General features: G+C 40.2%; 1 protein-coding gene across 3 annotated transcripts; it reads left to right on the forward strand.

The window, feature by feature from the left end:
* The first annotated feature begins 1,371 nt into the window (after positions 1-1,371).
* On the forward strand, positions 1,372-16,168 carry LOC105490840 (kelch like family member 31). Of its 3 annotated transcripts, none has more exons than XM_011756794.2 (4): positions 1,372-1,608; positions 3,290-3,441; positions 12,262-13,466; positions 15,231-16,168. In XM_011756794.2, the coding sequence occupies exons 3-4, from the start codon at positions 12,295-12,297 to the stop codon at positions 15,961-15,963; spliced, it is 1,905 nt and encodes a 634-aa protein (XP_011755096.2). In that variant the 5' UTR covers positions 1,372-1,608; positions 3,290-3,441; positions 12,262-12,294; the 3' UTR covers positions 15,964-16,168. The 3 variants fall into 3 exon arrangements, with proteins under 3 accessions (XP_011755096.2, XP_011755095.2, XP_011755094.2); XM_011756793.3 differs by lacking the exon at positions 3,290-3,441 and adding an exon at positions 9,432-9,587; XM_011756792.2 differs by lacking the exon at positions 3,290-3,441.
* Positions 16,169-17,505: the final 1,337 nt, after the last annotated feature.

The raw sequence follows: 17,505 nt of genomic DNA on the forward strand, positions 1-17,505 counted from the left end.
TGCTTAGAAGCAAACCATAATATAAACTTCTTTGATTTACTCCCAGCGCATTCTGTGCTGGAGATCTATGGGTGGAAGCAAAGAATTTTTTAAAAAATCAAAATAGTTTTTCCTACTAAAAACTTGGTGGGAATTCCAACAGAAGTAGTGAATAGACAGATGCTATCCAGTGAAATGAGAGTCTCAGGTGAACTGGAGACTGGTACATGTAGAATCAAAGAGGCTTAGAGTCGAAAAGATATCAGAGATGATGCAGTGAAGCCCCCAGCCATAGACAGAGTCCCTTCAATGTCACACCAGTCCTGCAACTTCTTTTACTTCCACCCTTCTAATTATAGAGAACTGGCTCTTTTACAAGGCTGACATTGTCATCATTAGAACCCAGCTGTTATCTGCACTCTTCTTTATTTTAAGGTATTTCCCCAGAATTACTGCACATTACAAATTTTGACATTTTAGGCTACAGAAATTTTGATTGAATCCCCTTGCTGTACAACAGCCCCCACAACACTTGCTCTCAGGAGTCTCACCTATCTTAAAATTCCTCTCTTTGTCATACTTCTCTTCAGATGTTTCCAACGTGCACCGCCGCTGAAGTTTTTTTGTTCCAGTTATCTTCTGTAGGATGAAGAGTAAGTTCTCAGAGTGCCAAGATGGCAAAGCGATGCTTAACACATCGTCTGACTAATGAAGAATAATTAGAACATTTATTTTCCATGAACTATTTTTCTATTATTGTAGCTTAATATCATGCTAACTTTTTAAGCAACCATTTCACACTCTTGGTGCCCATTAAAAGTTTTTAGTCAATTACAATCCTTAAATTTTTTTTTTTTCTCATGAAGTGTTGCCAAGGTAGGTATTTCCCAACCTGCATGTGTACCAGAGTGTGTGTTAATCTCAGACCTCTCTGTGATCACGGGAAAATCGCTGGCCATAAACCTCACGTTATTAAACTATAAAATGAACCTAATAATGTTAGAACCACATGTGAGGTGCTGTAGAAAGTACCATGTCTGATAGATAAGTGCTCCTCTTATAAAGAACAGGCTATTTATAACCACTCTCTTCTCAAAAGACCGTAGGTGACCAGGCTAATTACCTTTCCAAAAACTAATTTTTAATCCACAGCCTTCCCTTCTCCTTACTCTACTAGAATCCCTGCTTCCAACAATTAAACACCCATCGAGTTAATTTTCTTTCCTCTCACACAGGTTGATTGAGCTCTTGACTTTCTTTCTTTCTTTCCTTCTTTTTTTTTTTTTTATTTTTGAACAGCCGGTCAGGTCAAGAAACCCAATCCCTCTCCACCAACCGGAGCCCCGCCCCCTGCCCCCGGCTGGCCCGGAGAGTTGAAGGCCAAAGACGGCGAGGAGGGCGCTCGCTGCTGTGCTCCCGGCCAAAGCGCAGGCTCGGCCTGCCTTATCCAGTGGGACGGCAAAGGGTCACTCTAAAAATTGCTGCAGTCGGGTCTTGTCAGGTGGCTGCTGGTGGCTCCCCACTGGATTTTCCTTCTCCCTCTCTCTGTCTCCACAGATCCCTTCCCAAGAGGAGTCTCCTGCTAAAACTTCATCATCTCCAGTTGACCTGCCACTTCACCCAAGGAGGGTAAGGAGCTGGGACCAGAGTCTCCAATTCCTGCCTTCTAGATCCTGGGGTGTGTGTGGATGTGTGGGTGGGAGACGGTGGGCTGAGTGTTTGTGGTTATAGAGCTATTTCACTGAAGGGAGTCTACAGCTGGGTCAGGTGGTTCATGTCCCTAATCTGAAGTTGGGAGACAGAAAACATTTTTTTGAAATCTGAGAAATGTAGTGTGTTAGGAGAATGTCACAGTAACAGAAATGCATGACAGCGATGCGCTATAAACGTAAAACCACCTGTAATTTCTAACAAAAATTCTAAATCTCTAAAGCTTAAGATATATTTTTCTTTCACTACTTTATAGAGAAGGAGAAGAAGAGAAAATTCTTAGGCTTTGTTCACAAAGTTTAGAATTCTATCTTTATTTTTATCAAGAATCATTTTAACATTTGGTACTGATCAGTTTGCATAAAATGTTACCAGTTTTAACTAAATCTGTAGCACAGATATCGGACAACTCTGAATTCCCAGAAATATAACCTATTGACAAAATGGAAATATCCTTTCTGGAAAAAAAAAATTGTTGTTTGGCTAAAAAATAGGTATTTGTCTTAAATGTGCACATGTCATTATGCTGACATATATTTTATATTTAAAATCATGTTGGAAGTGTCATGGTAAAGTGGAAACCACCCCCCACCCCTATCACCCCGAAGCTGGACTTAAAATGGCAAGCGACAGAAGCCAGGAGGGTTGCTATTCCTGGAGGTAGGGCTGATGAGCCCCGACAGATGCAGTGATAGGAATGTGGCCAGGACAGGGAGCAGGAGCAGCTGATTCGCCCCTTTGGCAAAAAGACATTCTGGGATCCCAGTTCATACTGGCATGAGAGTGACAGTGACACTTTAGCACACATGGCTTTTCAGCTTGCCCTGTTGTGGACGCTCTCCCAGGAAGCACGGGTGCAGGGCAGTGGGAAGGAAAATGTTCTCAAATATGAAGTAACAACTCTTTTCTGTAACCAGTTCTGGGGGCCTTCTTCTGGGATCAGTTGGGGCCAGGAAGAATTTAAGTGCCATGCTTTCACATGGACTTGCCCACTTACAGACAAGGGTCCAATTATGTGCCATCGCTTGGCAGCATTATTCTCAGTCCAGTCATTTTGGATCTATTTCGGGTTATGGATCTCATGAAAACGCGGAGCCCACTGTGTGGAAAGTACACATAAACATATGCACACAGTATGTTTCAGACGATCCCATAGGACTCGTGGACTCACCTGATACCCAACCCAGATCAGGAATGCCAGGTACAAGTCAGATCATCCAGCTACATTTAAATTTCAGGTAAGCTACAAATCAACTTTTAGTATAAGTATGTCCCCAACACTGCCTGGGACGTACCTATACTAAAATCTGATTCATAGTTTATCTGAAATTCATATGTAACTTGACATCTTGTATTTTTATTTGTTAAATCCAACTGTTCAGACCCAGACATACATATAGATCCCATGTAAAGAAACCTTGTCTCAGTCGGTTCATCCCTATCTGATAATGAGTAGATTCTAGAGATATGGAAGGCCATATTAAAGGGACATTTGATGTAGGAACAGATTTTGACAATTCTGACAGCAAAAGTCAGCTGTGTATTCATAACTCTCTGCAAAATTATAGAAGCAAAAGTAATGCATCTCCTTGTTTGACAGATGATTAAACTGAAATCCTGATAGGTTGGACGTTCTGACATAGGTCTATCAAGCGGTTAGAGCAGAATGAACACCGAAATCCAATTTTCAGTTCTATGATGATCAAAAACTCAATTTCTAACCTCCTCTCCCTCCAACACACAAAATACTAGGTAAGAAAAAGAGTCAATTTACTAAAGTTTTCAACAAAACCCAAACAAAAACTTTCGTACTGTGTCCTTGTGTCCTATATCCAGCCTTAGAGAATAGAATTGTAGTTAACTTTGTGCATAGAGTCTGTATTCTTTATAGATAAAGTTAGGCACAGCCTCTAGCTAAGTGGAACCATATGAAATGGAAAGTATTTGCTTTTAAACAAAAAAATGATAATTTCATATTCAATCTAATACTTCTAAAGGAAGTGCTTGATTATCTGATAAACAAAGTCATGCAAGCCCTCCTTGTCCCTATTTATTTGGCTTACCTAACCTATTGGATTTTCACATTCTTAATACTCTTGATAGGATAAAGAAATCCACAGGATCGATGTGTCCCCAAACAAATTTATTTTACGTTCAAAAAGTAACTATTTTATTCCATTATTTGGAACCAGAATGAACCATTTCATGTTCTCCATATCAAAATTTTAATTTTATAAACACTAGCTATACCTTGCACTGTCTCTATCCTCCCATGGTAGAAAAAGCTAACTTTTAACCTACTACAGTTTTTATTCTACCCTGGATTTAAAGAAGACAATATAGGGGACCAGGGTTTCCATGGGTTTGAATTTTTGCCCCAGCACACACTGCACACTTACTTATGTGATCTTGGACAATTTTTTTTTTTACTCTTTCTGATTCTTAATTTCTTCATTTGTAAAATGAACATAATATAACCTAACTTTTAGGATATCTGTAATATTTAAATTTAAAAACTAAAATTATGTAAAGTACTTAACATACTTTACGGGGCCCAGCACGTAGTATACTCTCAATTAATAAACACTAGCTCTATAGCTGTTTTTTAGGTGAAAATGGAGTTATCAATTTACATTAAATACATAACACAGATTCCTGCTTGGTGATGTATATTTAAGAATTAATATACTTAAATTTGGCAAATAGAAAAGATGATGCAAAATGTGATGATTTACGTAATTCTGCCCAGCTGCTTATCAGGTGTTGAATACATGGCACTAGAAATGGCCCAAGAGCCAGGATCTGCAGTGGGCATGGGGAGGGGAGTGTGGAATTGCCTCTCTGTTACCCTTCTGCCCAGTTTCTAATGGGCAGCTCTTCCAGGGTAGTCAAGAGGCTGCTCTGCGTGATAGCAGATAGAGCAGAAGGAGAGAGACTGTGGAGTCCATAGCAAGGGAAGGTGAATTCTCTGGGCTTCCTCCACAGAATGAAAGGAAAACTCCAGTAGCATAGGGACCCTTCTACAACCCTCGGCATCCTGTGCAAAGTCTTTTCTTTGACCCAAAAAGGGAAGGGACTGGCAGTGCCTCCAAATAGCTGTTCATCCCATTACACAACCTCAGCTGCTGTGGCTAAACCTGCTCCTCCTTCCAGAATTCCTACTATGGTAGGAATAGTGTGAAAAGTGCAAGCCACCAACAGTCCTGGCAGAAGCTTGTAAAGTTCTTCCTCCCTTTGATCCCAAAAGGCAACGTGTTAGAGCCCCCCTTAGGTAGCCAGGGAGAACCAAGCCTGCTGTGGTTTAGGAAAAATGGAGAAACGGCCTTCACACTCTCCCAGCCACGGGCAGTTTAGCAAAGATGCATGCCTTGCCATGCAGACCATAATCCGAGTCAAAGCCCTCCCTAGGGTATAGTAATCATATCCTGGCTGATGGCCCTGGCTACCAAGCTTGGGCCCTGGCTACCCAGCTTGGGACGCCCTGAGCAGCTGACAACAAGATATTCACTCTGTTAGAAAGAAAAGAAAGAGAGAGATATTAAAAATTTAAAAAAAAAAAAAAAGAGTAAGTAAAACCCTCATCCAACTTTGCCAAGTTAAAGTATTAATTGAATCAAAAAGAATGGAATGTTTCAAAATGTATTGCTCAGCATGTAAGTTCTACTCTATATATGAACACATACATGTCACTCACTTTTGTAACACCTCTTCCTCACAGCCACATTTTGACTGTCATTGTGACCATCATTGATGATGACCTAGGAGTGCACAGTGAACATTGGTAACATTGTAGGAAAAAACAGTGAGAGTTCCTGTAGGAATTGCTCTGACTACATGTCCACATGTGACCTGGTTACTGGATAATATGTTTTTAAAAATACTCAATTTTTTCCCAGTCATCTATTAGCCCATATCATCAGCCTCAAAGCCCAGCACTATGACCAAATTAGTAAAAGGAAGTAAATTAAATTGTTCCACTTTCGGCCGGGCGCGGTGGCTCAAGCCTGTAATCCCAGCACTTTGGGAGGCCGAGACGGGCAGATCACGAGGTCAGGAGATCGAGACCATCCTGGCTAACACGGTGAAACCCCGTCTCTATTAAGAAATACAAAAAAAAACTAGCCGGGCGAGGTGGCGGGCGCCTGTAGTCCCAGCTACTTGGGAGGCTGAGGCCGGAGAATGGCGTGAACCCGGGAGGCGGAGCTTGCAGTGAGCTGAGATCCGGCCACTGCACTCCAGCCTGGGTGACAGAGCGAGACTCCGTCTCAAAAAAAAAAAAAAAAAAAAAAAAAAAAAAAAAAAAAATTGTTCCACTTTCCTTTCCTGTGCAAATATATTACTTTGCTGGCCTTTTATGACTTCTTTCCTTGAAGATTGCCCTTGCTCTTAACTTAAACATGATTGTGGAAAAATCCTGGTTCATCAAGTGGTGTGCTGTGTGTTTAGGCAGGTGTGTGTTTGTTTGCACCCAGTGTGACATGCCTTGTGTCTGTACCCAGAAAGGCTCCAATGTGAGGGGCCTGGAGAGTTTGTTAAAGCCTTTCCTGTATGCCCCATGAGAACTTAGCCTCTGATTTCTGATCCCCCATAAAGAGGGAGCTAGTCTTTGCTGTAACAGGGCCTGCAGCACAAGATGGGGCTTATTAATTATTAGTTGACCACAGTTCTCCTCAAGTTGAGAAAAGCAGTGGCTTTGGGAGATGCAGGAGCAGGGCCACAGGCAGAGCATTTGTTAGGACATAGGAACAAATGAACAACTCTGCAGCCCTGAAGTCAACATCAGAGCTTTGCTCAGCTTCAAAGCAATGATCCTGATCCTCTGGTTCCTCTGAAGGATCTGCAGCAGTGTCCTTATTGGAGGAGCATGGCACAGAGTGAGAACACTTGGGTGGGTGGGTGGACAACCTTACCTATGAGTTACAGACCTGGCAATGAGATATCATGGTAGCTCTAAAGAAAGACTGAATTTATGAGTATAGATAGGAAAATCTGGCCACAAGAAAGTTGCTTGCAGGCTTTGATTTCAATGGTTTCTTTTCTTGAGACAAAGTCTCACTTTGTTGCCCAGGCTAGAGTGCAGTGGTGCAATATTGGCTCACTACAACCTCTGTTGTCTCCCAGGTTCAAGTGATTCTCTTGCCTCAGCCTCCCGAGTAGCTGGGATTACAGGCGCGCATCACCAGGTCCAGCTAATTTTTGTATTTTTGGTAGAGACAGGGTTTCGCCATGTTGGCCAGGCTGGTCTTGAACTCCTGGCCTCAGATGATTCACCCACCTCGGCCTCCTAAAGTGCTGGGATTACAGGAGTGAGCCATGGCACCCAGCCTGACTTCAAGTTTCTTAAATGGTCTACTGCCTGTTCCTCTCCTTCTCCCCACTTTGGAGAAAGCTAAGTAAGCCAGTTACCTCTAAAAAGTGATTTCACAGGCTCTAAAAGACTTCTTTTAATAAAAAAAAATATAAATACATATGTGTGTGCATGTGTGTATCTATCTATACGTTTTCAGTAATGTTATAGATTACCTGAACAACATTGTCAATTGCCCTGATTATAATGTTCTATTTATAGAACATTATACCCAACAACTGCAGAATACAAATTCTTCTGAAATGTATGTGGTATATTCAGCAAGTCAGTACATATATATGAATATATGTATTCTACAAAGGCTACTCTGATAGAAATTTGTATGTGAGTCATAGAAGGACACTTATTTATAAAACAAAAACCATGCATATCTGAGAAAAAGAGTAGATCTGCCCATTAACTGGTTAGCTTGGATTCATTTGTCAGACTAGCTAATGTATTACCCAGAGGGGTCTTAGAGAAATAGGACAAGGGCAAGAGAATATAAAGAAAAAGAAGGGCATGGAAGTTCCCGTGAGTGGAACAGGCCAGGGCTGGGTCAACAGTGGGAACACCAGGAGTAGCATGAAGGTCAGGCAATGGAGGAAAGAGAAGCCATCAATAGGAAGTAAGAGAAAGAAAATGGAGAGAGAGCAAGCTTTTACTGATTTCACTATTTCATCTAGCCTCAAGTTGCTCTCTCTCTTCCTGGAGATTTCTTAGTCCTTCCGGACTGCATATGAATTTATCAGGTTCAAACCTTCTTGGCATCCAACTTCCTATATGTATTGACCGAACATTACTTGCCCAACTATCTCCCTCATGACCTCAGCCATCTCTGAATGCATGTGACAGGCTGAGTCACGCCTCCCTGCTGCAACTTGAAACATTTCCTGTACTTCTAATAACCTTCTCCCTCCTATACATGCTGCTCTTTAAAACCCTTCAGTTACCAAGACCCAACAAGATTTGTGTTATCTGCAAAACCTCCCATTCTAACACCACCCCACCACAATAGTCCTTTTTATTTGAATCCTTAAATCCAGATACACAATCTGTTCCATGTACTCTGTTGTTTTGCTCATCTAACCTATAACCAAATGCCCCAAGTTTTCTGAACTTTTGGGGTTAGCCCAACCTATCAAAATGAAAAACTATTTCTCAGGTTGTGTATTTGTATGTATTCCCTTTCTCTCCCTGGCGTTTTTAAAAAATCTCATAGAAATATTTACATGTTCCAGAACTCTTCCCTTGGTTGCTGTTTGCCACTTCTTTTCTGAGTCACTATGTGACTGTCCCATATTGCCTCCTGCTCCTCACGACTGCTTGTCCATGATGTGGTGGCTTTCTCTGATTCACTTCACTCTAAAGCTTAAACAGGCTCCTTTCTTTATTCCCAAAGACAACTAACATAGGCTATTGCTTGTCATGAAAATGGTTCAAATTTTTTGAGCATTCACTTTTTGTCAGGTACTCTGCAAAATGCTGTTACAGACATTTCCTCATTAGGCTTTCATTGACAACCCTAGAGGCAGGCACTATTATTATCTTCTCTTAAGAAATAAGTCAGTGGAGACTGTAAGAGGCTACGTAATCTATCAGGCTAGGTAATCTATCAAAAGTCACACGGCAGATAAGTAGTAAAATTGGTATTTATGTTATATTTTCATTGTCATTCTATTTGAAATATTATCAAAATTTCTCCTGTGATTTCTTTTTTGACTCATGGATAATGTAAAAGGAAATTGTTTAATTTTCAAATATTGAAAATTAAATGGTTTTCCTAGACAACTTATTGTTATTAATTTCTAATTTAATTCCATGTGGATCAGAAAGTATGCTAAAATATTAAGATCTCTCTGTAAATATTATGTGTATATCAAACAAATTGAAATAGCCAAACAGCTGCTGCCCTGAGCTTCTCTGAGTCCCTCCCACCCTTCCACCCTCTCCTGGGTCTATTATCTAGTAACTGAAGAATTACACAGTGTACCCTAGGGAGTCACTGGGACCCAGGTCCAGCACTGTGGCCTGAATCCATTCTGGTTAGTAGATGTCCTGTTTTATCAGTAATTAATATTTTAAATATGACCCTTACATGCTACTTATGAAACAACATCTTAATGATGAATAACAGAATATTTAGGATTTCAGTTTGAGGCACTCAGATTACTCCTCAGACTCAGGATTTCCTCTAAACGATGAGCATTTACAAATTCTGTATCTATATGAATGAAAAAAAATGGGCCACAGGAGTTCTTCCAGGAACACAGACAGGACTTTTCCCCCCAAATTTACTCTGCTATGCTTACCTAGCTCCTTATTAATATTTTACATTTGCCATGTCTTGTCTCTCTAATATAAGTTACATCTTGTACTGCTCCATCGTTCCCAGCACTGTGCTGCCCACACCAAGATGGATATCTGATAACCGCTTGCTGACAAATACTCAAAAGCTTCTCCCAGAAAATCCAACAAGGAGACATTCAACACATAAATTAATGCATTTGAGCATTAAAATGATAGTGGGTTCATAATCTATTTTCACAAGGTAAGGACGCATTTTGCATTGTTTGCAAAAAAAGAATGAAGGATATATGTGCTATAGTCTTGTAGAAAATATAAATGTGAATATGATAACTGGAGCTTAAAGAAGAAAACAAAAGCCCTGGAAAAGAAATAGACCATCTCTATTTTCTGCCTACCTGCTACTCTTCTTCTGCATGGATAGCAACAGGAGCAAATACAATAGAAGGGCTACAAAATTACTTTAACACATACACCACCCATCAAATTGATAACCCTTCAAGGAGAGCCAAAGCTGAGTTTTACCCCTCAGGATAAAATTACAGTGGGATTTAAAACACACACCACCCCTCCCCTCCAACATACACACACACAACAAAAACAAAAAATTGTAAACCACCTAAATACGTAGATGCTTATCAACAGGATAATAGTTGAACAATGTATGATATACCCTTACTATGTGTAACTATGCACCGATTTTAAGGAATGAGGTGGATTTATACATATACTGCTATGGAAAGATGTACATGAGTTACTGCTAGCGAAAAGAGAAAATTGTTGAATAATTAGCATAAACCTGTTTTGATATAAGTTTTCCATAGTGTTATGTTGGAGCTGGCTTACACTGGCTCACAAGAGCTGATTGTTGAATTTTCAGAAATTTGGCAAGCTGATTGTTAAGCAGTTGATAGCTTGAAATCAGCCATGATGAGTGTATTTGCACCGAAGAAATCATCAGATTAGGCTGGCCAACGCGGCTCATGCCTGTAATCCTAGCACTTTGGGAGGCCAAGACAGGTGGATTGCTTGAGCCCAGGAGTTTGAGATCAGCCTGGGCAACATGGTGAAACCCATTCTCTTTAAAAAAAAAAATACAAAAAAACATAGGCAGGCATAGTGGCATGTACCTGTAGCCCTAGCTATTCAGGAGGCTGAGGTGGGAGGATTGCTTGAGTCCTGGAAGTCAAGGCTGCAGTAAGCCAAAATCACACCACTGCACTCTAGCCTGGGTGATAGAATGAGACCCTATCTCAAAAACCAAAAGGTTAAAAATACTTGTTTTCCCAGTCTGTTGCTTGCTTTTTAAAGAGTCAGTTTTGTTTCATGTTTTTATTTTTCTATATTCCAATATTTCAGTCTTTCCTTTTATGGCTTCTGGATTTTGTGTCAGCTGAGAAGGGCCTTCCCTACCCTAAGATGTAAAAACAAAAACAAAAACAAGATCCCTAGCTTGTTCTGATTGATGTAAGTTTGTGTATGTGTATATGTTACTTAGATATTTAATTCACCTGGAAGTTATTTTAGTGAATATATAGAGTAGGAAATCAGTTGACCTAATGCTATCATTACAAGTTCTTGCCCATTGATTTTTTAAGCGCCACATTTATCCTAATATATATACTCACACACATACACTATATAAATATATAAATATGCACACACATATATGCTGTATATATCTATACACACATACACACATATACGGGTTTCTACCCTTTATTTTGTTCTGGTGAGTTTATAGGTTTCGACCTCTTATCTTATTCCACTGAATTTCTTTTTATTCCTTATCCAAAATTTTTAGTTCCTCTAATTTTTTTACATCTGGTAAGAATTCCTTTATTTTTAAACAATATTCCTAGATGTTCTTTTATACTCACTCCCTCAGTTAAACTCTGAAATCATTTCATTAATTTCCAAAAAGAAAAAATATAGAGGTAGCAATTAAAATTTCACTGAATTGACATCCATCTCTTCATATAGGACTCTAGAGTCCCTCTCTGTTAAATCCTCTGGCAAAATCTGATAGTACTTATCATACGTGTCTCACTAAATTCGAGTCAAGTATGTATATCTCTTAAAATATAACAGGTTTCATTGCTACTGCAAATAAAATAATCTTTCGATAATATTTTCTACATTTCATATGGATTCCTGAATTTTAGTATTTTACTGAGGAAAATCTTCAGAGTGTTTATAATTCACTTTTTCATGAGAGTAAACTAAACCCTTTAAATGATAATTAACTACTATTCTACCGTATAGCTCAATCAGAAAATGTTGGCTGGGTACAGTGGCTCACATCTGTAATCTCAACACTTTGGGAGGTGGAGGCGGGCAGATCACCTGAGGCCAGGAGTTCGAGACCAGCCTGGCCAACATGGTGAAAACCCATCTCTACTAAAAATACAAAAATTACCTGGGCATGGTGGCACACACCTGTAGTCCCAGCTACTTGGGAGGCTGAGGCAGGAGAATCGCTTGAACCTGAGAGGCAGAGGTTGCAGTGAGCTGAGATCATGCCACTGCACTCCAGCCTGGTCAACAGAGAGAGGCTGTCTCAAAAAAAAAAAAAAAAGAAAAAAAAAAGAAAAAGAAAGAAAGAAAAGAGAAAAAAAGAAAGAAAAAAAAAGAAAGAAAACGTGGTCACTTTGTCTGTATAATTACCTGGCAATACAGTTATAGAGAGATTTCATTTGATAACATAAATCTTCCTAGAATTGTCTTCAATGCTTCATGCTGAAGTAACCTATCTGTAAAATGTGCATCTAGTTTAATATGTCTTTAAATCTATTTTTTAAAATTAATCTATTTTATGCCACGAAAACTATTATCATATGAAAAGGTTTCTCAGTGTAGTATTTCAAAGTCTAAAGCACAATTAAAATAAAACTATGCCTTTTTTTCCTTTTTTTTAGCAAGCTCTTGCCTGTGACAGTGTATTTGCCAACATGGCACCCAAAAAGAAGATTGCCAAAAAGAACAAAGGAGATATCAATGAGATGACTATAATCGTAGAAGATAGCCCCCTAAACAAACTGAATGCTTTGAATGGGCTCCTAGAGGGAGGCAATGGCCTTAGCTGCATTTCCTCTGAACTAACAGATGCTTCTTATGGCCCCAACCTCTTGGAAGGTTTAAGTAAAATGCGGCAGGAGAACTTCCTATGTGACTTAGTCATTGGTACCAAAACCAAATCCTTTGACGTTCATAAGTCAGTGATGGCTTCATGCAGTGAGTATTTTTACAACATCCTGAAAAAAGACCCATCAACTCAGAGGGTGGATCTCAATGATATCTCACCACTAGGCCTGGCCACTGTCATTGCTTATGCCTACACTGGAAAGCTCACTCTCTCCTTGTATACAATAGGAAGTATTATTTCTGCCGCTGTTTATCTTCAGATCCATACTCTTATAAAGATGTGCAGTGATTTTCTGATACGGGAGATGAGTGTTGAGAACTGCATGTATGTTGTTAATATTGCTGAAACATACTCCCTAAAAAATGCAAAAGCAGCAGCCCAGAAATTTATTCGGGATAACTTCCTTGAATTTGCAGAATCGGATCAGTTTATGAAACTTACATTTGAACAAATTAATGAACTTCTTATAGATGATGACTTACAGTTGCCTTCTGAGATAGTAGCATTCCAGATTGCAATGAAATGGTTAGAATTTGACCAAAAGAGAGTAAAATACGCTGCAGATCTTTTGAGCAATATTCGCTTTGGTACCATCTCTGCACAAGACCTGGTCAATTATGTTCAATCCGTCCCAAGAATGATGCAAGATGCTGATTGTCACAAACTTCTCGTAGATGCTATGAACTACCACTTGCTTCCATATCATCAAAACACATTACAATCTAGGCGAACAAGAATCCGAGGCGGCTGCCGAGTCCTCGTCACCATTGGGGGACGCCCAGGCCTTACTGAGAAGTCCCTTAGCAGAGACGTTTTGTATAGAGACCCTGAAAATGGGTGGAGCAAGCTTACAGAAATGCCAGCCAAAAGTTTTAATCAGTGTGTGGCTGTGATGGATGGATTTCTTTATGTAGCCGGTGGTGAAGACCAGAATGATGCAAGAAATCAAGCCAAGCATGCAGTCAGCAATTTCTGCAGGTACTTGATCTTTTATTAGGAACTGAAATGGTTCAATATTATAGGGAAATAGCCCTAACATAGAAATAAATTAATCTTGCTTATTAGCTTAGTCCATTGGCTTAGTAAATCAAAATTAATAGTAATGCCACCTTACGTATGTTCAGCACTTTATATTACATAAAGTGCATTCATATATATTTTGCACTATAGATTCCTGAAGCAAGCCTGTGAGGTGGGCGGGGAAGAGATAATTATTCTGATTTTACATATGAGAAACCTGATACCCAGAGAAGTTATAACACCAGTAAGCGGCAATTCACATTTACTCATTTCTAGTTGGGTACTCTTCACAATATACTGATTTTTGATAGAAATTAGGTACAAATTTAGTTTTTAACACTAAGTAGTAAGAAAGAATAGAATAAAACAAAATTTATTTTAAGTGACTACTACTGACAACTGTCAAATTCATAATTGGCAAATAGAATGAGATCACTAAAACTGTGGCAGCTAATTCTTTTGAAATACTTATTTGAAAACCGAATAACAGAAAATGTGTCAATATTGTTGACACATATAGAAAAGGGTAAAAGAGTAAAACACATCCTTCAGAAAAATGGAATTCAAATGCCGTATTATTTTATATATTTATGATTAAAAATTAAACTTCCATTTATATGAAATGTTCAGAAAATCATGCTTATATCATGGTAGTATTATGAAGTCAAACATAACTAATGAGCAAGATCTGAAAATTTGTGTAGCATTTCATGAAAAATATTCTTTATTATTCCATTATGTGTGTATGCATTGAAAAGAACACAATTAACTGATTTTCAGTGTTTAATTTGTAACTATAGTTAAGTTTAATCTTAACTATGGGACAAAGTTACATGGGACAAAGACGAACATCAGACTGAAGGAGTGAGTTCTGTATTTACAATATTTCTGAACTATGTCAACAGGAAAGCATCAGTTCACTATGCTTATTTTCCTCCTGCTGAAAAGACACCTATTAGTACTCAAGTCGCTTTTTGAGGTATTGATTTCAGTGCTTATACATGGATAGTTCCAAGCACTGAAAAAATATATATATATATTTATCCTTAAACTAAAAAGTCTTCTCTACCAATAAGTGCTGGAAAATAGAAAAGTATCCAAAGTTAAGCCTTTGATGATGCTTTTAGACATGAGTTCCATTGCTCTCAGTCTAACAGACAGGAGAAGACTTTGTTGAGTGGCTTGGGCTTTACTGTCGCAATGGCCAAGAGAGGTGTAGAAATAAGGGGTTTGCGAGAAATTGAGAAATCCAATCAGTCAATTCGTATCTTAAACGGTGAGAGGGAGCTGGGAATGGTTGGCATCTGAAGATATGCAGAATTGACTTTAATATGGCGTTGCCCTCCTCTGATCACCACAAATGCCCAGTATCCCCCATGTGCACATCTCATAAATCCCGCTGTATGTAGATATTTCAATATAGAGGAAACGGGCGCTGAAAGCTCAGTCTCTGTGGGCTCTTCTCCAAGCGGCCCCATAAAGGGAGTGCTTATAAACGGAGGAAAGGCGGGGGCGAGGGGTAGTCAATGCCTGCTTTGTCTTTAGCAAGTGTCACACATTTTTACTGGCTGAGAGAGAAACTCCAGCCTCCAGGTGAGGAGCTGGACCAGGTCCTCGCCTCCTTGCAGGGGTAGTGTCAGGCTTCCCACTATGGTTTGCGGAGTAACATGGGGTCCCCAGCTGCCGCCGACAAAGCTGTTACACCTTCTCTGTCATTTCCAGATACGATCCCCGCTTCAACACCTGGATACACCTGGCCAGCATGAACCAGAAGCGCACGCACTTCAGCCTGAGCGTGTTCAACGGGCTCCTGTACGCCGCGGGCGGCCGCAACGCAGAAGGAAGCCTGGCCTCTCTGGAATGCTACGTGCCCTCCACCAATCAGTGGCAGCCGAAGACGCCCCTGGAGGTGGCACGCTGCTGCCACGCCAGTGCGGTCGCCGACGGCCGCGTGCTGGTGACCGGAGGCTACATCGCCAACGCATACTCGCGCTCTGTGTGCGCCTACGACCCGGCCAGCGACTCGTGGCAGGAGCTGCCGAGCCTGAGCACACCCAGGGGCTGGCACTGCGCGGTCACGCTGAGCGACAGAGTGTACGTGATGGGCGGCAGCCAGCTGGGGCCGCGCGGGGAGCGCGTGGACGTGCTCACCGTGGAGTGCTACAGCCCCGCGACCGGCCAGTGGAGCTACGCGGCGCCGCTGCAGGTGGGAGTGAGCACCGCGGGCGTCTCGGCGCTGCACGGCCGCGCCTACCTGGTGGGGGGCTGGAACGAGGGCGAGAAGAAGTACAAGAAGTGCATCCAGTGCTTCAGCCCCGAGCTCAACGAGTGGACGGAGGACGACGAGCTACCCGAGGCCACCGTCGGCGTGTCCTGCTGCACCCTCTCGATGCCCAACAACGTGACTCGGGAATCCCGGGCCAGTTCGGTATCTTCTGTGCCAGTCAGTATCTGAGCCCAGGTAGATGCAGGGACGCAGAAAGAATACGTTATTTATTCATAGAGCCACGTGGTTAACCTCTGAGTTCGCGAAAAGGAAAATATTTAACATTTACTACACTGATTGTATTGTAAAATATGTCGAGGCACATGTCCTGGTGGCTTTAAATTCCTGGTATGGCATAATCTACCTCTGTTTTTTGTTTTTTTTTTTTTTTTAATCAAAATACAGGGCCATGGCCAACAAAAGAAACAATTTATTTCAGCGGCCACTTGGTGGCAGACGGAATTCGTTATAGGCACTGTTCCAAGGCGGCATGTTTCCTAAATGTATAGCGGTGACACCCACATTTGAGATTTTTTCCTCTACACTTTAGTACACTTGAGGTTTATGTAAGTGATTTCATGTTCAAAAGTTTATTTTCCTCTCTCTCTTTTTTCTTTAGGAAGTTGAAGATATTCATATAGATTTTATTTAAAAATGGAAATTGTCGATCTACGTAGACTTAAGATTTAATTCTCTATTTCAACGCAATTTTTCCCCCAAATGTGATTGAGTAAAGGATTTTGAAAGATATCCCATGACAACGTCATAAAGCTTAAAACAAGATCTGACCGAAAAGGAATAGGGATTCCACCCAGGGGCCGTAAAGTTGATAACCTTTGCGTTAGCGGACATTTCTCTTTTTCCATGCCTCAGGCCCCAGTTTATTTTCTACCATAAAATCCTGCTGTCAATCAAGGAATTGATTTGAGTCATTTAATTTATAGTGTAAATTTAAGTCATGTGGTTGTTTCAACTAGAAGGATTTGCATTTTATCCCTTGTCCTCTGTTAAAGAAGAATTTCACATACCCTGGGAGCCTTACCCTCACCGTAAAAGCTACACCAACCTGGTTAAAGGCAACCTTGGCCCTAATGTACGCCTTGCAAAGATCACCAAATAAAACTATGTCCCTAAGGACCATTAGCTTGAAGCTTAGAGAGCCTGAAGTTTATACAACTAATAATAATAATTTTATTTGCCCCAATCTTTTGTAAGACAAGAATGAAAGAAACATTTGGAATTTGCAGATTTGGTAGTAACTGGATGAACGGGTTCTCCTGTTGATAAATGCCATTGTTTCCCATTTCATATGGATCCTCCTGATTTCTTAAGTAAAAATCAAACACTCATCTCACATATATAAAAATATATGCTCATTCTGTCCTATTTTTATTAATCTCATCTGCTCCAAATTAGCTTTGGATTTATAATCAAAGTATATCCACTTGATAGTATTTTTCTTATATGTTTGCCAAGTTTTGAGGAAAGGGAATGACTGTAGTAAATGATACATATTTTCCTTTTTTATAATTTATCACTTTATTCTTTGACAGTTTATTTGTTTTGGAGAGGAAGTGGCCTATCAATTATGGGTTATGTGCAATTGGATTTTGAGAAATAAAACAAGCTATTTAGGAGTTGAACATGAGTTATATGGAAATATAATTTGGTTTTCATTCATCTCATCCTCTCCACTTTGTGTAGATAGGTTGTTGCTAGAGTTATGATATT

Source organism: Macaca nemestrina, chromosome 5 (assembly GCF_043159975.1).
Source record: "Macaca nemestrina isolate mMacNem1 chromosome 5, mMacNem.hap1, whole genome shotgun sequence".
Classification (NCBI taxonomy): domain Eukaryota; kingdom Metazoa; phylum Chordata; class Mammalia; order Primates; family Cercopithecidae; genus Macaca; species Macaca nemestrina.

Coding starts and splice junctions, on each gene's coding strand:
- LOC105490840 (XM_011756794.2), top strand. CDS start 12,295: ATGGCACCCAAAAAGAAGATTGCCAAAAAGAACAAAGGAGATATCAAT. Junction 13,467..15,230: donor GCAGTCAGCAATTTCTGCAG/GTACTTGATCTT, acceptor TGTCATTTCCAG/ATACGATCCCCGCTTCAACA.